Genomic DNA, 23,761 nt, shown 5'->3' on the forward strand with positions numbered 1-23,761 from the left:
ACGCTTATTGAGACACAACAACCCAGGCCTTGCATGAGGACAAGAAGCGTGCGGATAGCATGCTTTCTACCGCCATGCAGTCATAAATGTAATAAAGAGAAGAGGTTCCATAAACAGGGACCGGTAACGCTAACCCAGCAGCAGCAGCAGCACACGTGATGGAACAGGAGGAGGCGCAGGAGGAGAAGGCCACGCTTTGAGACACAACAACCCAGGCCTTGCATGAGGACAAGAAGCGTGCGGATAGCATGCTTTTTACCGCCATGCAGTCATAAATGTAATAAAGAGAAGAGGTTCCATAAACAGGGACCGGTAACGCTAACCCAGCAGCAGCAGCAGCACACGTGATGGAACAGGAGGAGGCGCAGGAGGAGAAGGCCACGCTTTTTGAGACACAACAACCCAGGCCTTGCATGAGGACAAGAAGCGTGCGGATAGCATGCTTTTTACCGCCATGCAGTCATAAATGAAATAAAGAGAAGAGGTTCCATAAACAGGGACCGGTAACGCTAACCCAGCAGCAGCAGCAGCAGCACACGTGATGGAACAGGAGGAGGCGCAGGAGGAGAAGGCCACACTTTTTGAGACACAACAACCCAGGCCTTGCATGAGGACAAGAAGCGTGCGGATAGCATGCTTTTTACCGCCATGCAGTCATAAATGTAATAAAGAGAAGAGGTTCCATAAACAGGGACCGGTAACGCTAACCCAGCAGCAGCAGCAGCACACGTGATGGAACAGGAGGAGGCGCAGGAGGAGAAGGCCACGCTTTGAGACACAACAACCCAGGCCTTGCATGAGGACAAGAAGCGTGCGGATAGCATGCTTTTTACCGCCATGCAGTCATAAATGTAATAAAGAGAAGCGGTTCCATAAACAGGGACCGGTAACGCTAACCCAGCAGCAGCAGCAGCACACGTGATGGAACAGGAGGAGGCGCAGGAGGAGAAGGCCACGCTTTTTGAGACACAACAACCCAGGCCTTGCATGAGGACAAGAAGCGTGCGGATAGCATGCTTTTTACCGCCATGCAGTCATAAATGAAATAAAGAGAAGAGGTTCCATAAACAGGGACCGGTAACGCTAACCCAGCAGCAGCAGCAGCACACGTGATGGAACAGGAGGAGGCGCAGGAGGAGAAGGCCACGCTTATTGAGACACAACAACCCAGGCCTTGCATGAGGACAAGAAGCGTGCGGATAGCATGCTTTCTACCGCCATGCAGTCATAAATGTAATAAAGAGAAGAGGTTCCATAAACAGGGACCGGTAACGCTAACCCAGCAGCAGCAGCAGCACACGTGATGGAACAGGAGGAGGCGCAGGAGGAGAAGGCCACGCTTTGAGACACAACAACCCAGGCCTTGCATGAGGACAAGAAGCGTGCGGATAGCATGCTTTTTACCGCCATGCAGTCATAAATGTAATAAAGAGAAGAGGTTCCATAAACAGGGACCGGTAACGCTAACCCAGCAGCAGCAGCAGCACACGTGATGGAACAGGAGGAGGCGCAGGAGGAGAAGGCCACGCTTTTTGAGACACAACAACCCAGGCCTTGCATGAGGACAAGAAGCGTGCGGATAGCATGCTTTTTACCGCCATGCAGTCATAAATGAAATAAAGAGAAGAGGTTCCATAAACAGGGACCGGTAACGCTAACCCAGCAGCAGCAGCAGCACACGTGATGGAACAGGAGGAGGCGCAGGAGGAGAAGGCCACGCTTATTGAGACACAACAACCCAGGCCTTGCATGAGGACAAGAAGCGTGCGGATAGCATGCTTTCTACCGCCATGCAGTCATAAATGTAATAAAGAGAAGAGGTTCCATAAACAGGGACCGGTAACGCTAACCCAGCAGCAGCAGCAGCACACGTGATGGAACAGGAGGAGGCGCAGGAGGAGAAGGCCACGCTTTGAGACACAACAACCCAGGCCTTGCATGAGGACAAGAAGCGTGCGGATAGCATGCTTTTTACCGCCATGCAGTCATAAATGTAATAAAGAGAAGAGGTTCCATAAACAGGGACCGGTAACGCTAACCCAGCAGCAGCAGCAGCACACGTGATGGAACAGGAGGAGGCGCAGGAGGAGAAGGCCACGCTTTTTGAGACACAACAACCCAGGCCTTGCATGAGGACAAGAAGCGTGCGGATAGCATGCTTTTTACCGCCATGCAGTCATAAATGAAATAAAGAGAAGAGGTTCCATAAACAGGGACCGGTAACGCTAACCCAGCAGCAGCAGCAGCACACGTGATGGAACAGGAGGAGGCGCAGGAGGAGAAGGCCACGCTTATTGAGACACAACAACCCAGGCCTTGCATGAGGACAAGAAGCGTGCGGATAGCATGCTTTCTACCGCCATGCAGTCATAAATGTAATAAAGAGAAGAGGTTCCATAAACAGGGACCGGTAACGCTAACCCAGCAGCAGCAGCAGCACACGTGATGGAACAGGAGGAGGCGCAGGAGGAGAAGGCCACGCTTTGAGACACAACAACCCAGGCCTTGCATGAGGACAAGAAGCGTGCGGATAGCATGCTTTTTACCGCCATGCAGTCATAAATGTAATAAAGAGAAGAGGTTCCATAAACAGGGACCGGTAACGCTAACCCAGCAGCAGCAGCAGCACACGTGATGGAACAGGAGGAGGCGCAGGAGGAGAAGGCCACGCTTTTTGAGACACAACAACCCAGGCCTTGCATGAGGACAAGAAGCGTGCGGATAGCATGCTTTTTACCGCCATGCAGTCATAAATGAAATAAAGAGAAGAGGTTCCATAAACAGGGACCGGTAACGCTAACCCAGCAGCAGCAGCAGCAGCACACGTGATGGAACAGGAGGAGGCGCAGGAGGAGAAGGCCACACTTTTTGAGACACAACAACCCAGGCCTTGCATGAGGACAAGAAGCGTGCGGATAGCATGCTTTTTACCGCCATGCAGTCATAAATGTAATAAAGAGAAGAGGTTCCATAAACAGGGACCGGTAACGCTAACCCAGCAGCAGCAGCAGCAGCACACGTGATGGAACAGGAGGAGGCGCAGGAGGAGAAGGCCACACTTTTTGAGACACAACAACCCAGGCCTTGCATGAGGACAAGAAGCGTGCGGATAGCATGCTTTTTACCGCCATGCAGTCATAAATGTAATAAAGAGAAGCGGTTCCATAAACAGGGACCGGTAACGCTAACCCAGCAGCAGCAGCAGCACACGTGATGGAACAGGAGGAGGCGCAGGAGGAGAAGGCCACGCTTTTTGAGACACAACAACCCAGGCCTTGCATGAGGACAAGAAGCGTGCGGATAGCATGCTTTTTACCGCCATGCAGTCATAAATGAAATAAAGAGAAGAGGTTCCATAAACAGGGACCGGTAACGCTAACCCAGCAGCAGCAGCAGCACACGTGATGGAACAGGAGGAGGCGCAGGAGGAGAAGGCCACGGTTTTTGAGACACAACAACCCAGGCCTTGCATGAGGACAAGAAGCGTGCGGATAGCATGCTTTTTACCGCCATGCAGTCATAAATGAAATAAAGAGAAGAGGTTCCATAAACAGGGACCGGTAACGCTAACCCAGCAGCAGCAGCAGCAGCACACGTGATGGAACAGGAGGAGGCGCAGGAGGAGAAGGCCACGCTTTGAGACACAACAACCCAGGCCTTGCATGAGGACAAGAAGCGTGCGGATAGCATGCTTTTTACCGCCATGCAGTCATAAATGTAATAAAGAGAAGAGGTTCCATAAACAGGGACCGGTAACACTAACCCAGCAGCAGCAGCACACGTGATGGAACAGGAGCAGGCGCAGGAGGAGAAGGCCATGCTTTTTGAGACACAACAACCCAGGCCTTGCATGAGGACAAGAAGCGTGCGGATAGCATGCTTTTTACCGCCATGCAGTCATAAATGAAATAAAGAGAAGAGGTTCCATAAACAGGGACCGGTAACGCTAACCCAGCAGCAGCAGCAGCACACGTGATGGAACAGGAGGAGGCGCAGGAGGAGAAGGCCACGGTTTTTGAGACACAACAACCCAGGCCTTGCATGAGGACAAGAAGCGTGCGGATAGCATGCTTTTTACCGCCATGCAGTCATAAATGAAATAAAGAGAAGAGGTTCCATAAACAGGGACCGGTAACGCTAACCCAGCAGCAGCAGCAGCAGCACACGTGATGGAACAGGAGGAGGCGCAGGAGGAGAAGGCCACGCTTTGAGACACAACAACCCAGGCCTTGCATGAGGACAAGAAGCGTGCGGATAGCATGCTTTTTACCGCCATGCAGTCATAAATGTAATAAAGAGAAGAGGTTCCATAAACAGGGACCGGTAACACTAACCCAGCAGCAGCAGCACACGTGATGGAACAGGAGCAGGCGCAGGAGGAGAAGGCCATGCTTTTTGAGACACAACAACCCAGGCCTTGCATGAGGACAAAAAGCGTGCGGATATAGCAGCAATGCTTTTTGCCGCCATGCAGTCATAAATGTAATACAGATGAAAGGTTCAATAAACAGAGACCGGAAACGCTAAACCATCCCAGATGTTCATTGGTCATGTTACTTGGTTGGGGTCCTGGAGTGTTGCGTAGTCGTTTCCAATCCAGGATTGATTCATTTTAATTTGAGTCAGACGGTCTGCATTTTCTGTGGAGAGGCGGATACGCCGATCTGTGACGATGCCTCCGGCAGCACTGCAACAGCGTTCCGACATAACGCTGGCTGCCGGGCAAGCCAGCACCTCTATTGCGTACATTGCCAGTTCGCGCCAGGTGTCTAGCTTCGATACCCAATAGTTGAAGGGTGCAGATGGATTGTTAGACACAGCTACGCCATCTGACATGTAGTCCTTGACCATCTTCTCCAGGCGATCGGTGTTGGAGGTGGATCTGCACGCTTGCTGTTCAGTGGGCTGCTGCTGCATGGGTGTCAGAAAATTTTCCCACTCCAAGGACACTGCCGATACCATTCCCTTTTGGGCACTAGCTGCGGCTTGTGTTGTTTGCTGCCCTCCTGGTCGTCCTGGGTTTGCGGAAGTCAGTCTGTCGGCGTACAACTGGCTAGAGGAGGGGGAGAATGTCAATCTCCTCTCTAAAGTCTGCACAAAGGCCTGCTGGTATTCTTCCATTTTGACCTGTCTGACTCTTTCTTCAAGCAGTTTTGGAACATTGTGTTTGTACCGTGGATCCAGAAGGGTATAAACCCAGTAATTGGTGTTGTCCAGAATGCGCACAATGCGTGGGTCGCGTTCAATGCAGTCTAGCATGAATTGAGCCATGTGTGCCAGAGTCCTACCAGAATCCTGATCATCCTCTTGTGAGCGTTGTGATAGTTGTTGTGATGCATCATAGTCGTCACCTTCTTCCTGGTCTGCTTCTGCTGACCATTCACGCTGAATTGTGGAAGTCCAACGTGCACCGCTCTGGCCCTCGTCAGTGGTGGCAGGAAATTCCTGCTCCAACTCCAGCTGTTCCTCCTCCTCTTCTTCGTCATAGCTGCTGGGGCCAGCGTTTCCTGAGGCGGATGGCCTGATGTTGGTACCATCACGCTGATCGTTTTCTCCTTCAGATTCCCCCAGTTGCATCATGACAGCTGTTTCTTTGATTTTCAACATTGACCTCTTCAGTAAACACAGCAGTGGTATGGTAATGCTGACTGAAGAGTTGTCACTGCTCACAAGCAACGTGGATTGCTCAAAATTTTGGAGGACTTGGCAGAGGTCCAACATGTTGGCCCAATCGGATCCACAGAAGCTTGGCAGCTGGCCGGATGCGCCTCGGTACTGCGCCGTCATGTACTGGACCACTGCACTCTTCTGCTCGCAAAAGCGGGCTAGCATGTGCAGCGTAGAATTCCAGCGCGTAGGGACATCACACAGCAAGCGATGGTGGGGGAGATTGAAGCGCTCCTGCATCTTGGCGAGTGCCCCCGAAGCAGTACTTGAATTTCTACAACGTTTGGCCACTCGTCGCACCTTCAACAGAAGATCGGCCACGCCTGGGTATGTCTTCAGGAACCGCTGAACTACTAGGTTCATCACGTGCGCCAGGCAAGGGATGTGTGTCAGCTTAGCCAACCTTAAAGCGCGAATGAGATTACTCCCATTATCACACACAACCATGCCCGGTTTCAGGTCCAGCGGTGCCAGCCACAAATCCGTCTGTTCCTTTATTCCCCTCCAAATTTCCTCCCCTGTGTGATGCTTATCCCCAAGGCAGATCAGCTTCAGCAACGCTTGCTGACGCATGCCAACAGCTGTGCTGCACTGCTTCCACGATCCTACTGCTGCTGGTGCTGGGTTCGCGTTTCCGGATGAGGTACAGCTTTGAGATGCGTTGGAGGAGAAGGAGTCATAGAGGTAGCTGCTGCTGTTGTTATCCAGTGGGAGGGACGGCGGTGCAGCTGTTTGCGGCGTGGGCAACACCCGCGCCGTAGCAGGTGAGGAATCGCTGCCAGGCTCCACAAGGTTCACCCAGTGCGCGGTAAGGGAGATGTATCGACCCTGGCCGAACGCACTCGTCCAGGTGTCAGTGGTGAGGTGAACCTTGCAGGCAACGGCATTCTTCAAGCTTCGGGTTATTTTGCTGACCACATGCTCATGCAACTCAGGCACTGCAGAGCGCGCAAAGTGGTAGCGGCTGGGAACCACGTAACGTGGGATGGCCACTGACATCATGCCCTTGAAGCTGTTTGTCTCCACCACTCGATATGGCAGCATTTCGCAGGCCAGAAGCTTGGCTAAGCTGGCTGTTACTGCCACGGCCCGGGGGTCATTTGCTGGCAATTTCCTCTTGCGCTAAAACATCTCCGAGACAGACAACTGAACCGTAGGGCTGCACACTGAAGGGCTGTTGGTTGTTGTGTTTGATGAAGACTGGGAGACCTCAAGAGCACTAGTCCGGAAAGTGACAGTGTCAGCGTCGTCTGATGTTTGTGAATGTTGTGAACCACGCAATGGCTGGGCTACTGCTGCTGCTGAGGCGGGTCTGGTGGTGAGTCTGGTGAACCCAAGGGAGGTAGTGTTGCTGGTACCCTGTCCTGTCGAGTTTGCTCACAGAGTGGGATGTTTGGATAGCATGTGGCGGCTCATGCTGGTGGTGGAGAGGTTGTTAATACTTTTCCCCCTGCTCAGGCGGGTCTTGCACACCTTGCAAATCGCCATGGTAACATCCTCAGTGCAGTCTTCAAAGAAAGCCCAGACTTTGGAGCACCTGCCTTGCTGGCGATTTCTGTTTGCGCCTCTTTTGCCTCTCAAAGGAACTTCCACGCTTGTGGTGCCTGAAATTTCACGCCGCCTACCTTGTTGCACAAGGCGAACTCGTGCAGCAGTGGGTTCTTCAACAGACTCATCTGTGCTGCTGCTACGACGGCGATGTTCTCGTTCACAAACAAAATCTGGGTCTCTGTCCACATTGTCCATACCCTCCTCTTCCATCTCCTCAAACTTGTCATATGTCATTGTGGGGGGCCGCCGCCGTGGAGTAGAGCTCCCCAGAACAACCTCTGCGCAGCTCACTCCAACGTCGTCTTCCAGAGCTTCTCGGCCGACCTCCTGCAATTGCAACCCCTCCTGCCCAACTTGCTCTGGGATTTGGGTTTCAAAGTCCTCGGACTCGCCTTGTTGTATTTCAGTGCCCGGTGCATTTCCCATAGTTAATGGTTGTGAATCCGGGCACAACATTTCTGGCTGTTCCTCCATTGACCTTTCAAAGGTGGAAGTTTGTTGGCCTGGGAATAGCTCCTGCGAATACCCCATTGTGTCCTGAGGTAATTCATCGGACTGGTTATCTGGCAGTTGTGTGCGTGGTGTCGCTGCCGGTTGTGTCAGCTTTGTGCCCACTGGCTCCTTGTAACTGGCTGAGGACTCGGACCTCGTGCGTGATGTGCTGGTGCTGCTTAACCCACTGCTGGACGCTTGAGAGGTCATCCAAGTAATTATCTGGTCCTGTTCTTTTGGATCTGTGAGGGTTGTTGTCCTGGACAACATGGGCGGTATTGAGTGGGTTTTCTTGGGTGCTCCTCTGTACAGGCGTACGTGAACCGTCAGGGGAAACACCTCTTCCCTTGCCCCTCCCTCTTTCACCGGATTTCTTCCTCATTTCACTTATCCTTAAAGTACACGCTGACTGGCAGCAGTACAGTGGCAGTACAGAAATGCTATACAGTGGTGGGTGAGCGGTGTACCACTATTGCCAGCAGCGACACAGAGCACAATGCTATACAGTGGCGGGTGAGCGGTGTACTACTGTTCCCAGCAAAACTTAACCCATATAACGAGCACTATCAAAATTCTAATCGTGGTTTCTCCATTCTGGGGACAAAAGAATATTAGAATATTATAAACCTTAGAAGAAAAGATATCCCTCTCAAATGGAGTCCTATGTCAGTATAAATGATCCAAACTCATGTATCAAAAATGAAAAATCTTTATTATATCCTGACACAATCACAAACATTTAAAAATCAATAAAATACCCCCATATGTCCTACAATACGTGGACCGCCAGAAGAAAATTGTGTATTTATATATTACTTATATCAAATTACATATTGCACTACATAACCATTTACAACCAGCAAAAGCAACCCATATAACAAAGTGCTCAAGTGCAAAAAAAAAGGGGGAGGGGTCGTCACAACCCAATATGGATCGTGAACTGCAACGCACATCCAGAAATCCGGATATGAGTCCCAGATCACAACCTTAATCAAAAACCTTTCGTTTGGTGCAACCAGTGCATATGATCAATACAATACAATACAATTATGTGCAAAACATTCAATAAAGTGCATCAGAGTGCTGCTGCTGGAAGAATTCTCACATGTGAATGAGATGATCCTGGCGTGGAGGTAGATAGCCTTACGCGCTCGCAGGACTAACTGTCCGCTTCCATTGAGGCTAATTTCCTTACTGACTGTGCGCAGCTTAAATCCCTGCAGGGCGTGGGGCGGATCCCTAATTGTTGTACGTGGCCACATAGCCACGTGGTACGTGGATGATTACGAGCAAGAAGTTCGCAAGTACAAATACGGGTAAGTTGTATGAAATCAGAGATTTTATAAATTGCCAGACAAAAGGGGTCATCTATTTACTAGAATGCCCCTGTAAGAAACAATATATAGGACAAACCAAAAATCAGTTAAAATTACGTCTCCAAAAACATATCTCTACGATCAAACTGGCAGAACGTGATAGGAGAGAGGGTAAAACTCTGACTACAGTGGCAGAACATGCCCTGGATTATCACAACAGTGATCTAAGAGGGTGGACCTTTAAGGGCATACAGCATGTGAGAAACAGCGAGAGAGGTGGGAACATATCTGTAACTCTTTTGAAAAAAGAACTTAGGTGGATACATGATTTAAAGACCCAAAGACCGTGGGGTCTGAACGAAGATTTCAATTATGGATGTTTTCTAAAATAGATCTGGGCGGGGGCGGGATTTACCATGATAACCCTTTCTTCCTTCTTATGCATTTTGTATTCTATAGAATTCTACAAGCTTGAACTGAGTGAAGTACATGGGAGGTGAGTATTCCGTGCACTCTACGAGTGTTATTTTGATTTTTGATTATTGATTTGGTCTATGGGGTCATTGTGGGTGAGTACAATGACTGCCACCTCTGTAAGTGAGTAACAGAGGATAGTTTATGATTTGCGTGCACACACTTCTTGATGGTTGGCTGCATGTTCACAACCGTGGGTGTGCTATAGAGTATGGGTTTAAGCTCTTTCTGTAGGTCACTACACTTTTTGGTAATTATTGGACAGGTCTGTTTGTGAGTAGCAGACTTGTAGATAAATTTATTCTGGTTGTGTATAAGATATATGTATCCAATACTTGAGGAGTTAGTAATCAAAACATATTTGCTGTTTTAAGTTCTAGATTTCCTAATATACTCTCAACACTGGGTGGCAGCAGAAGATCAATTTTGGCCGTTTGAGACAAGACACTTCAACAATGGGATCGTTTTACAGATTATATTGTGATATTACTACTGTTTTTTATTTTTAAATAATATATGATTCATGTCTATATGTACATTGATATTATGAGGATGAATATTGTGTTTATGCAGCCTGGATCACCAGCAGAGTAGGTACTGGAACGCACTGGGACGCATTTACACTACAGTCCGGAACGCACTGTCGCGCGCATGCGCGCCGTGCGTGTCTGGATGATGCGCCCGTGACGCTATCTTCGCATGGCAACTAGGGACGCGGACATTGGGCCGCATTGCGCATGCGCATCCAGCTACCAGGAAGGGACAGGACCTTGCTGAACGGCGTGTAATTTACACGCTGGGCGGCAGGTTTTTAGTACGTGGCCACGTACAACAATTAGGGATCCGCCCCACGCCCTGCAGGGATTTAAGCTGCGCACAGTCAGTAAGGAAATTAGCCTCAATGGAAGCGGACAGTTAGTCCTGCGAGCGCGTAAGGCTATCTACCTCCACGCCAGGATCATCTCATTCACATGTAAGCATTCTTCCAGCAGCAGCACTCTGATGCACTTTATTGAATGTTTTGCACATAATTGTATTGTATTGTATTGATCATATGCACTGGTTGCACCAAACGAAAGGTTTTTGATTAAGGTTGTGATCTGGGACTCATATCCGGATTTCTGGATGTGCGTTGCAGTTCACGATCCATATTGGGTTGTGACGACCCCTCCCCTCCCCCTTTTTTTTTGCACTTGAGCACTTTGTTATATGGGTTGCTTTTGCTGGTTGTAAATGGTTATGTAGTGCACTATGTAATTTGATATAAGTAATATATAAATACACAATTTTCTTCTGGCGGTCCACGTATTGTAGGACATATGGGGGTATTTTATTGATTTTTAAATGTTTGTGATTGTGTCAGGATATAATAAAGATTTTTCATTTTTGATACATGAGTTTGGATCATTTATACTGACATAGGACTCCATTTGAGAGGGATATCTTTTCTTCTAAGGTTTATAATATTCTACTGTTCCCAGCAGACACAGAGTGGCAGTAAACACAATGCTATATAGTGTGGCTGAGCCGTGTACACACAGTGGCAGTAAACAATGCTATATAGTCTGGCTGAGCGGTGTACACAGAGTGGCAGTACACACAATGCTATATAGTCTGGCTGAGCCGTGTACACACAGTGGCAGTAAACAATGCTGTATAGTCTGGCTGAGCCGTGTACACACAGTGGCAGTAAACAATGCTATATAGTCTGGCTGAGCGGTGTACACACAGTGGCAGTACACACAATGCTATATAGTCTGGCTGAGCGGTGTACACAGAGTGGCAGTACACACAATGCTATATAGTCTGGCTGAGAGGTGTACACACAGTGGCAGTACACACAATGCTATATAGTCTGGCTGAGCGGTGTACACACAGTGGCAGTACACACAATGCTATATAGTCTGGCTGAGCGGTGTACACAGAGTGGCAGAACACACAATGCTATATAGTCTGGCTGAGCGGTGTACACAGAGTGGCAGTAAACAATGCTATATAGTCTGGCTGAGCGGTGTACACAGAGTGGCAATACACACAATGCTATATAGTCTGGCTGAGCGGTGTACACAGAGTAGCAGTAAACAATGCTATATAGTCTGGCTGAGCGGTGTACACACAGTGGCAGTACACACAATGCTATATAGTCTGGCTGAGCGGTGTACACAGAGTGGCAGTACACACAATGCTATATAGTCTGGCTGAGCGGTGTACACAGAGTAGCAGTAAACAATGCTATATAGTCTGGCTGAGCGGTGTACACACAGTGGCAGTACACACAATGCTATATAGTCTGCTGAGCCGTGTACACAGAGTGGCAGTAAACAATGCTATATAGTCTGGATGAGCCGTGTACACACAGTGGCAGTAAACAATGCTATATAGTCTGGCTGAGCCGTGTACACACAGTGGCAGTAAACAATGCTATATAGTCCGGCTGAGCGGTGTACACAGAGTGGCAGTACACACAATGCTATATAGTCTGGCTGAGCGGTGCACACACAGTGGCAGTACACACAATGCTATATAGTCTGGCTGAGCGGTGTACACAGAGTGGCAGTAAACAATGCTATATAGTCTGGATGAGCCGTGTACACACAGTGGCAGTAAACAATGCTGTATAGTCTGGCTGAGCCGTGTACACACAGTGGCAGTAAACAATGCTATATAGTCTGGCTGAGCGGTGTACACACAGTGGCAGTACACACAATGCTATATAGTCTGGCTGAGCGGTGTACACAGAGTGGCAGTACACACAATGCTATATAGTCTGGCTGAGAGGTGTACACACAGTGGCAGTACACACAATGCTATATAGTCTGGCTGAGCGGTGTACACACAGTGGCAGTACACACAATGCTATATAGTCTGGCTGAGCGGTGTACACAGAGTGGCAGAACACACAATGCTATATAGTCTGGGTGAGCGGTGTACACAGAGTGGCAGTAAACAATGCTATATAGTCTGGCTGAGCGGTGTACACAGAGTGGCAGTACACACAATGCTATATAGTCTGGCTGAGCGGTGTACACAGAGTAGCAGTAAACAATGCTATATAGTCTGGCTGAGCGGTGTACACACAGTGGCAGTACACACAATGCTATATAGTCTGGCTGAGCGGTGTACACAGAGTGGCAGTACACACAATGCTATATAGTCTGGCTGAGCGGTGTACACACAGTGGCAGTAAACAATGCAATATAGTCTGGCTGAGCCGTGTACACACAGTGGCAGTAAACAATGCTATATAGTCTGGCTGAGCGGTGTACACAGAGTGGCAGTACACACAATGCTATATAGTCTGGCTGAGCGGTGTACACAGAGTTGCAGTAAACAATGCTATATAGTCTGGCTGAGCGGTGTACACACAGTGGCAGTACACACAATGCTATATAGTCTGGCTGAGCGGTGTACACAGAGTGGCAGTACACACAATGCTATATAGTCTGGCTGAGCGGTGCACACACAGTGGCAGTACACACAATGCTATATAGTCTGGCTGAGCGGTGTACACAGAGTGGCAGTACACACAATGCTATATAGTCTGGCTGAGCGGTGTACACAGAGTGGCAGTAAACAATGCTATATAGTCTGGCTGAGCGGTGTACACAGAGTGGCAGTACACACAATGCTATATAGTCTGGCTGAGCGGTGTACACAGAGTAGCAGTAAACAATGCTATATAGTCTGGCTGAGCGGTGTACAAACAGTGGCAGTACACACAATGCTATATAGTCTGGCTGAGCGGTGTACACAGAGTGGCAGTACACACAATGCTATATAGTCTGGCTGAGCGGTGTACACACAGTGGCAGTAAACAATGCTATATAGTCTGGCTGAGCCGTGTACACACAGTGGCAGTAAACAATGCTATATAGTCTGGCTGAGCGGTGTACACAGAGTGGCAGTAAACACAATGCTATATAGTCTGGCTGAGCGGTGTACACAGAGTGGCAGTAAACAATGCTATATAGTCTGACTGAGCCGTGTACACACAGTGGCAGTAAACAATGCTATATAGTCTGGCTGAGCGGTGTACACAGAGTGGCAGTAAACAATGCTATATAGTCTGGCTGAGCGGTGTACACAGAGTGGCAGTAAACAATGCTATATAGTCTGGCTGAGCGGTGTACACAGAGTGGCAGTACACACAATGCTATATAGTCTGGCTGAGACGTGTACAGACAGTGGAAGTAAACAATGCTATATATAGCATGGCTGAGCGAGGTACACAGTGGCAGTACACACAATGCTATATAGTCTGGCTGAGCGGTGTACACAGAGTGGCAGTACACACAATGCTATATAGTCTGGCTGAGTGGTGTACACAGAGTGGCAGTAAACAATGCTATATAGTCTGGCTGAGCGGTGTACACACAGTGGCAGTACACACAATGCTATATAGTCTGGCTGAGCGGTGTACACAGAGTGGCAGTACACACAATGCTATATAGTCTGGCTGAGCGGTGTACACAGAGTAGCAGTAAACAATGCTATATAGTCTGGCTGAGCGGTGTACACAGAGTGGCAGTACACACAATGCTATATAGTCTGGCTGAGCGGTGTACACAGAGTGGCAGTAAACAATGCTATATAGTCTGGCTGAGCGGTGTACACACAGTGGCAGTACACACAATGCTATATAGTCTGGCTGAGCGGTGTACACAGAGTGGCAGTACACACAATGCTATATAGTCTAGCTGAGAGGTGTACACACAGTGGCAGTACACACAATGCTATATAGTCTGGCTGAGCGGTGTACACACAGTGGCAGTACACACAATGCTATATAGTCTGGCTGAGCGGTGTACACAGAGTGGCAGAACACACAATGCTATATAGTCTGGCTGAGCGGTGTACACAGAGTGGCAGTAAACAATGCTATATAGTCTGGCTGAGCGGTGTACACAGAGTGGCAGTACACACAATGCTATATAGTCTGGCTGAGCGGTGTACACAGAGTAGCAGTAAACAATGCTATATAGTCTGGCTGAGCGGTGTACACACAGTGGCAGTACACACAATGCTATATAGTCTGGCTGAGCGGTGTACACAGAGTGGCAGTACACACAATGCTATATAGTCTGGCTGAGCGGTGTACACACAGTGGCAGTAAACAATGCAATATAGTCTGGCTGAGCCGTGTACACACAGTGGCAGTAAACAATGCTATATAGTCTGGCTGAGCGGTGTACACAGAGTGGCAGTACACACAATGCTATATAGTCTGGCTGAGCGGTGTACACAGAGTGGCAGTAAACAATGCTATATAGTCTGGCTGAGCGGTGTAAACACAGTGGCAGTACACACAATGCTATATAGTCTGGCTGAGTGGTGTACACAGAGTGGCAGTACACACAATGCTATATAGTCTGGCTGAGCGGTGTACACAGAGTGGCAGTAAACAATGCTATATAGTCTGGCTGAGCGGTGTACACACAGTGGCAGTACACAATGCTATATAGTCTGGCTGAGCGGTGTACACACAGTGGCAGTACACACAATGCTATATAGTCTGGCTGAGCGGTGTACACAGAGTGGCAGTACACACAATGCTATATAGTCTGGCTGAGCGGTGTACACAGAGTGGCAGTAAACAATGCTATATAGTCTGGCTGAGCGGTGTACACAGAGTGGCAGTACACACAATGCTATATAGTCTGGCTGAGCGGTGTACACAGAGTAGCAGTAAACAATGCTATATAGTCTGGCTGAGCGGTGTACACACAGTGGCAGTACACACAATGCTATATAGTCTGGCTGAGCGGTGTACACAGAGTGGCAGTACACACAATGCTATATAGTCTGGCTGAGCGGTGTACACACAGTGGCAGTAAACAATGCTATATAGTCTGGCTGAGCCGTGTACACACAGTGGCAGTAAACAATGCTATATAGTCTGGCTGAGCGGTGTACACAGAGTGGCAGTACACACAATGCTATATAGTCTGGCTGAGCGGTGTACACAGAGTGGCAGTAAACAATGCTATATAGTCTGGCTGAGCCGTGTACACACAGTGGTAGTAAACAATGCTATATAGTCTGGCTGAGCGGTGTACACAGAGTGGCAGTAAACAATGCTATATAGTCTGGCTGAGCGGTGTACACAGAGTGGCAGTAAACAATGCTATATAGTCTGGCTGAGCGGTGTACACAGAGTGGCAGTACACACAATGCTATATAGTCTGGCTGAGACGTGTACACACAGTGGCAGTAAACAATGCTATATATAGCGTGGCTGAGCGAGGTACACAGTGGCAGTACACACAATGCTATATAGTCTGGCTGAGCGGTGTACACAGAGTGGCAGTACACACAATGCTATATAGTCTGGCTGAGCGGTGTACACAGAGTGGCAGTAAACAATGCTATATAGTCTGGCTGAGCGGTGTACACACAGTGGCAGTACACACAATGCTATATAGTCTGGCTGAGCGGTGTACACAGAGTGGCAGTACACACAATGCTATATAGTCTGGCTGAGCGGTGTACACAGAGTAGCAGTAAACAATGCTATATAGTCTGGCTGAGCGGTGTACACACAGTGGCAGTACACACAATGCTATATAGTCTGGCTGAGCCGTGTACACAGAGTGGCAGTAAACAATGCTATATAGTCTGGATGAGCCGTGTACACACAGTGGCAGTAAACAATGCTATATAGTCTGGCTGAGCCGTGTACACACAGTGGCAGTAAACAATGCTATATAGTCTGCATGAGCGGTGTACACAGAGTGGCAGTACACACAGTGCTATATAGTCTGGCTGAGCGGTGTACACAGAGTGGCAGTAAACAATGCTATATAGTCTGGCTGAGCCGTGTACACACAGTGGCAGTAAACAATGCTATATAGTCTGGCTGAGCGGTGTACACAGAGTGGCAGTAAACAATGCTATATAGTCTGGCTGAGCGGTGTACACAGAGTGGCAGTAAACAATGCTATATAGTCTGGCTGAGCGGTGTACACAGAGTGGCAGTACACACAATGCTATATAGTCTGGCTGAGCCGTGTACACACAGTGGCAGTAAACAATGCTATATATAGCGTGGCTGAGCGAGGTACACAGTGGCAGTACACACAATGCTATATAGTGTGGCTGAGCGAGCGGTGTACTACTGTTCCCAGCAGCGACACACAATGACTGGGGGGACCCTGGCTAGCGTGGCTGGAGCGCGAACTACCCTGCCTGCCTACCCAAAGCTAAACCCACAGACAAATGGAGGAGATATGACGTGGTTCGGGTATTTATTTACCCGAACCACGTGACCGTTCGGCCAATCAGAGCGCGTTCGGGCCGAACCACATGACCCGTTCGGCCAATCAGAGCGCGTTCGGGGTCCGAACCACGTGACCCGTTCGGCCAATCACAGCGCTAGCCGAACGTTCGGGGAACGTTCGGCCATGCGCTCTTAGTTCGGCCATGTGGCCGAACGGTTTGGCCGAGCACCATCAGGTGTTCGGCCGAACTCGAACATCACCCGAACAGGGTGATGTTCTGCAGAACCCGAACAGTGGCGAACACTGTTCGCCCAACACTAGACTTGCCCACCCTACAGGAAACAAAAGACCACTTTGTATGGTAAGATAAATTTAATCAATTTAGTACTCCAAATAAAAAACACAGTTTGCAATGCGTTTCACGGGACACAAGCCCGCTTCCTCAGGCAAAAACCCTTACAAGCAGGAGCAACTGAAAACAGAAAAAAACATACAACAAAGGATCCATAAAAATTCAGTAAAAAACAGAATTAATCAACATGATCGCACATAAAATGACGCACTTCCGCCCCCGAAAAACCCAGCACTAGCCTCAACAAATATGGCCACACAGGACTCATGCCCTTAAATGAGGTATATCCGCCGGGAGCCATGAACCAGTGGCTGAACGGCGGATAGCGTCTACTTCCACGCATAGTTGGCCCCGCCCACTCAAAGCCACGCCCATTCAAAGCCGCTACCGCTCGATTAACTGAGAATGGGGTATATAGAAGCTGGTGTGGGGTCCATTCGGAACAGAGGTGCCACGCCAGTACAGATCACTGCTTGGGTACGTTTGCCGGATTTATTTATCATTTTATGTCCCAATTGCTGCGGGTATACCTTCTCATATCCTATATGCTGCTTTGTCTTTTAGGGCCAACCATACTGGAGATACCTGCTCAGTTATCTTCACCAAGTATCATAGTACAGCATTTAGAGCAGTAGGTCTATATTTATATTTATGGTTATGTTAGTTTTAGATAGACATGTGCAATGACGTTTACTTACTATCTATAGATATATATGCAACACCACCCATGGGCATAAGAAATATGTTACATGGGATTATGTATTATATATTATATTTTATGAGTTGGTGAACATTATATAGTCTGAAATTTTACTCTCTAGATATATATAACTGGTCTATAGATGAGTCAATAGGATGTTTCAGTCTTGGTCGTCTGATACACTTATGACCAATAGTGGATTAAATAATGATGAATTTATGAATTTATTGTAAATTGATTATTAAGTTTTATGAGTATATGAAGTAAGATTTTACATGAGTCCCTTATTTGGGGACTAATGATTATTTAGCCAATGTTGACCAATTATGAACTGCTGATGGGGACTCTAACTGTGGATTTTTGGGATGGAGATTACCATTGTTTATGTGCAAATATTTTATGTGCGATCATGTTGATTAATTCTGTTTTTACTGAATTTTTATGGATCCTTTGTTGTATCTTTTTTTCTGTTTTCAGTTGCTCCTGCTTGTAAGTGTTTTTGCCTGAGGAAGCGGGCTTGTGTCCCGTGAAACTCGTTGCAAACTGTGTTTTTTATTTGAAGTACTAAATTGATTAAATTTATCTTACCATACAAAGTGGTCTTTTGTTTCCTGTAGGGTGAGCAAGTCCACCATTGCCACCCACATTTTTAATTGTTTTAAATTGGTATCATTTTTATTCTATTGGCGCCTCTGTTTTTTTTTCATTTTCCCTCACGGTGGTGTAGTGGTTAGTGCTCTCTTCCTAGTTCGAATCCCAGTCAGGTCAACATCTGCAAGGAGTTTGTATGTTCTCCCTATGGCTGTGTGGGTTTCCTCCGGGCACTCCAGTTCCCCCCCCCAAAAAAAAAAAAACCCATACAGATAAGTTAATTGGCTTCCACTTAAATTGCCCCTAGACTATGATACATACACTACACGATACATACATTGGCCCTAAACTACAATACATACATAGACATATGACTATGGTAGGGATTAGACTGTGAGCCCCTCTGAGGGACAGTTAGTGGCAAGACAATATACTCTGTACAGTGCTGTGTAATATGTCGGCGCTATATAAATACTTAAATAAATAAATAAAAAGAATATTACATGGAGGTGGTAAAATTGGTCAGTGATTGGCCAATCATAATTGAAAGTGTGTACCAGACTTTACTCTTTCCTTCATACCTAACGATACCTCTCCCTCAGTTAATTAATCTTGACTTTAATCCGTTTCACTTTAGTTTGTATTGTCATAAAAACATTTTCATGTTTGCAAAATGTCATCAGATGAAGAGACAAACTCAGTCATCTATAGTATTGTTCATGTGGTGTAGTGTCATTTGGACTTGAGGGTTCCAAAAACTGAGAATTGTTTTGGGGCCACACAGGGTCAGCCTTTATGAAATAGAAATGCAAATAAACAATGTAACAGAGTACTCAACAGAAATATCCTTAAAAAAGTACACATACCCAATCAACCTAGTGCTTCTGAAATAGTAATGATGTCATATTCCGTTTCTCACCAAATAAACATAAACATCTGTTTGATAGTTGAGTGGAAGTTTTTTTTTTGTCCCCAGAGTTATCACTTAATTTCCTTACTACCTCTTGTGGTTGATGGTAATAATTGGTTCAGATGATGGTGATGAAGGTGACTGATGATGGCTGGGTACAGGGCCGGATCTTTCATGCAGTGAGGGGAACTGCATGCTCAGGGTGGCGATATTTAGAGGGTGATGCTGTGGCAACAGTGGCGTACCTAGAGACGTGCAGGCATGGCTAGTGCACTGGGCGCAGCCTCCTTCAAGCCACGGGGGGGAGGGGGGAGGGATATGCTACTGTGTCCCTGAAATGATATCTTCCTTCCTCGACTCTGTCGAGAACAGAAGATCGTAGAACAGAAGAACGTGCAGAGACCTCGGTCTGTCTCATCATGTGACCGAGGGTGGAGCAGAGGAAAGAGCTGGTGCATGAAAGGAGACTCAAGGCTGGGAATACAAAGTGGCTGCACACCAGGCAGTGAGTACTGCTGCTTGTGTCCCTCACACTGCTTGGTAGAGGGGGACTCTGCAGCTCTGTGTTCAGCTGCTGTGTAGTGACTGGCAGAGACACACACACTGCTGGCTGTACTGTGTGTCTCTCTGCCAGAATATTTCACCGTGTGCTGTCCTTATCTCATGACCACTGGTACAGAGGTAAGCCTGTCTGCCCACAGAGCATACACATCTCCCCTCCTTTCCTGGCTTCTGCTCACTGTTTAAAGTGTACCTGAGATTTTAAATATGGGTGTATATATACTTACCTGGGGCTTCCTCCAGCCCCATGAGGTGCATGGGCTCTCTTGCCATCCTCTCCAGCCACTCTGTTGTCTTCTTATTACCACCGGTAATCTGGCCAGTCAGTAGAAGCAGTCAGCTTGGCGGTATGATGGGCAGTGCGATGAGGGGGAAGGGGGTGTCTTTTTATGGACTAAGGAGTTGCCAGGGCCAGATCTCTCTATCTATGACCCTCTCTGTCTTTCCCCCTTTCTTCCCACTTTCTCCCCCTCCTTCCCTTGCAAATTTATGTGACACCCACTAGGTGTGTAGGTGATGATAATGTACTAAAGGATCTTTATTAAACAAACAAAAAACCTCACCAAAACTACAGTATAGGCATGACCAATTTAAATGCACCCAACAATCATTTAGATTTACGTAGGGCCCAGGATGAGGATGGCTAGCCTTTTATTACACTGTGTGGAAGGTAGCAGACAGTGGCGTACCTAGGGAATTTGTTACCCGGTGCTGATTATTTATTACAGACACCCCTTAAAAACAATCAGTTTTGATGGGAGGGTTGATGGGTTGGGGCGCTGAGCGTGTCTCTGCAAATGATTTGGGGGCAAAATGAGTCATCAGGATGTGGACAGAGCTAACCGTTATGAAACTCTGTACTCTACACAGTGCTGCAGAAGATTTCAGTGCCACTGGCTTCCACAACAGCAGACTGCCCTGCATTATTAATTGCTCTGATCAGGATAAATAATCAATAGTTCAGGGCACTCTGGTATTACAGCAGTCAGTGCACATGGCTACTAATGACAGGCAACTTCTGAAGTACTAAACATATCCTGCCACCTCTCCCTGCTAATGTCTCAGCTGCAGCACAGCAATAATTCTCTCTACTCACCCTGCTGCTCTGCACATTCACTCACTGTAGGCTGTGTGTAGTGAGCGAGGAGACACATTGCCCACAGGACAGGAAGTTGTAAGGGTGCTACATGTAGTGCAGGAAGGACTACAGTCCCCTGGACTGCCTGCTGCTATTTTCCCAAATGTAGGACAAACTATGAAAAAAAGTCCCAGGTGGAAGAACACAGTGACTGAGCACCACAGCGGCACCCCTAGCCATGGCTACACCCGGGGCTGTGAACACTTGCAGCCTTATAGTAGGCACGCCACTGGTAGCAGACAACTCTAGCACAAGAACACTATATGCACATACCGTAACAAGGATATTTCTCAGATGTGTTGGTATTTATCTGTCTTCCTTTGAAACATACCTCCAAAAGGGATTTGATTAGCTCTCCTCTCCTTATCTGCAGCACATTCCCAACAATGGGAAGAGGTGTTGGCCCAGGGGGCAGATTATGTCTCCGATATATGGCATTCCATGATGAGTAAATGGTATAAGAGACTAGCACAGCTATAAACAGCGTGAAAAGCCATGTGATATCCATACTGTATGATTCCAAAGTGTCCCTCTATTCTTGTTCCTCGGTGTGTTTATATTCAGTTAATCAGTTACTGCTTGTCATATGATTTCTTGTGACAGTCAGAGTTCATTCTGTAGTCAAAGAATAAATAAAGAAAAAATAAATATAAGGGCTGGTTACCTGACGGCATGAAGCCAATAGCAGCTGTAAACAAAGTGCCTTTTTTTGAAAGCTGCTGGTGCAGTGACAGCCTCTGCTGGCATATCTCATTTGGCAGCCAAACAAGTGCCTGGCAGTAAGAAGTTACATCTACCTGTTCCGGATGGCTTCTTCTCTTCCTCCACCGGTGGTTCTGAACTTCTGGATCCCAATCACATGATATGACATGTGATCACGATCCAGGAGAAGTTGTCAGCGTTACAGTGCCACCCGGTGGTGGAAGAGTAGGGATGCTCATTCGGTTTCCACGGAAATGCAATTTCCGAAATTCCGATCGGAAATTGCATTTCCGCATCGGAATGCGGAAATCGGTAATGCAAGTGCAGTAGACGGATTTCCGCCGGAAATTGTGGAAATTCCACCCGACTTTAACATCGATTTTCTCAAAAACTATAAGGTCTTTTTGAAAACTTTTTTTTGCATCTTGTTCAGATCTTATAGGGGCTTTGCTATTAACTGCTAAAGTCGGCGGATTTTTACTGTAATGTAAAATGCAGAAAATCTGCATCTACCGATTTTCTGCATTTTACATTACAGTAAAAATCCGCCGACTTTAGCAGTTAATAGCAAAGCTCCTATAAGTTCTAGAAACACCACATTTTTAGGGTTTATTAAACAGAATCTTCTGAACAAGATGCAAAATTTTTTTTTCAAAAAGACCTTATAGTTTTTGAGAAAATCAATGTTAAAGTCGGGCAGAATTTCCACGATTTCCAGCGGCTGAGCCTGCCAGGCTGGGGAAGCACACTTCCCGGCCCTGTAGCTAAATAAAGTTTTACTTTATTTGGATGCTAAAGGGTTAAACAACAGGTCGTTCGAGGGCTTACCGCCGTTTACTGTTGTGTGCGCAAATGCCGCACTCGATCCCCTCACTTTCCATTGTCACGATTCATCCTGCTACGTTACATCCCGCTACATGTAGCGTCCAGGATCGCCTAAGCGCTGAGCTTCCACATACCAACTGTCCCTCTTTTGGAGGGACAGTCCCTCTTTGGGAACCCAGTCCCTTTGTCCTTCTTTCTTCCTCATTTGCCCCTCTTTGAGGACCGATGTACAGATCTGTGTAAATATATGTATTTTTCTACTGAAAAATGTGTTTCATTTAATCGAAACTTTAGTACCATACTTTAAATTGATATATTTCAAATGTTAATATGAAGAAAAATGAAAAATGAAGGACCGGTGTGGTTTGAATCATAAAGCAACTCAATTTTCTTATGAAATCTTTATGGTATGTGTGATTAGTGGTTTGCTGGTGGTGTGGCTTAAATGTCCCTCTTTCTTATCTCAAAAAGTTGGATGTAGGCTTCTATGTCCCCCTGCGGGTTGAGAGGAAGGGGGGGGGGGGGGGGGGGGAGTCAAAAGCATCACCGGAAGATACCAAATGCTTTTCTGCTCTCTAGCAAAAAAGCATTTGAGCGATACACCATCTGAAGCGGCCCTAAAACAAAACAAAACAAAAAATAATAATATTAAAGAGTTCTACATGGGCAGTACAGACTACACTGATTTCTGCAAGTTCATGTTGAGAGAAGCAGTGCAGAAATTAAAAAAATAAAAGATGTGAGGTACAGAAAGAAATAAGGCATACTCGGGTAAAATCTAGTTATCCCTCATATTACCATTGCTGAGTACAAACATGCACACATAAGTAACCTACCCTGTCACTGTGAGGAAGACTGTAAGATTGCTTCATACCCCTCCTTCTTCTCCTGGTTGATTATTTCTTCTTCTCCTGTTGTTCATACGTTTCTGCATATGATCATCAACATGTGACAGTTATCAATAACAATACTGTCTGCATACAGTGTTATAAAAACATGCTGACTCACTTGTGTACAAGACGTGCTTCTACTGAGTATTCCAGTGAAAGTTTTTTCTTTTTTTTCTTCCACCGCCCATATGCTTATGTAACCAAGATCTTTTGTAATTTAATATTGTATTAATACCTAAATAGGGCTGGATAGTTTACTGGTTAAGAGTTCTGCCTCTGACACAGCAGACCTGGACTTGAATCTCAGCTTTTCCTGTTCAGTAAGCCAGTACCTATTCAGTAGGAGCCCTTGGGCAAGACTCCCTGAGGCCTGGA

General features: G+C 47.1%; 1 protein-coding gene across 1 annotated transcript in view; it reads right to left on the minus strand.

Annotated features, from left to right (window-relative positions):
- The window catches only part of LOC137528993 (cytochrome P450 2G1-like), a 76,200-nt gene extending 52,849 nt beyond the window's left edge, over positions 1–23,351 (minus strand). Inside the window, exons 1-2 of the mRNA XM_068250842.1 lie at positions 23,333–23,351; positions 21,301–21,584 (exon numbers count right to left, since the gene is read on the minus strand). Coding sequence (XP_068106943.1) covers positions 21,301–21,477 — 177 coding nt within the window. The 5' untranslated portion in view covers positions 21,478–21,584; positions 23,333–23,351. The remainder of the gene's footprint in view (positions 1–21,300; positions 21,585–23,332) is intronic.
- Between the last annotated feature and the right edge of the window lie 410 nt (positions 23,352–23,761).

This window comes from Hyperolius riggenbachi, chromosome 8 (assembly GCF_040937935.1).
Source record: "Hyperolius riggenbachi isolate aHypRig1 chromosome 8, aHypRig1.pri, whole genome shotgun sequence".
Lineage (NCBI taxonomy): Eukaryota > Metazoa > Chordata > Amphibia > Anura > Hyperoliidae > Hyperolius > Hyperolius riggenbachi.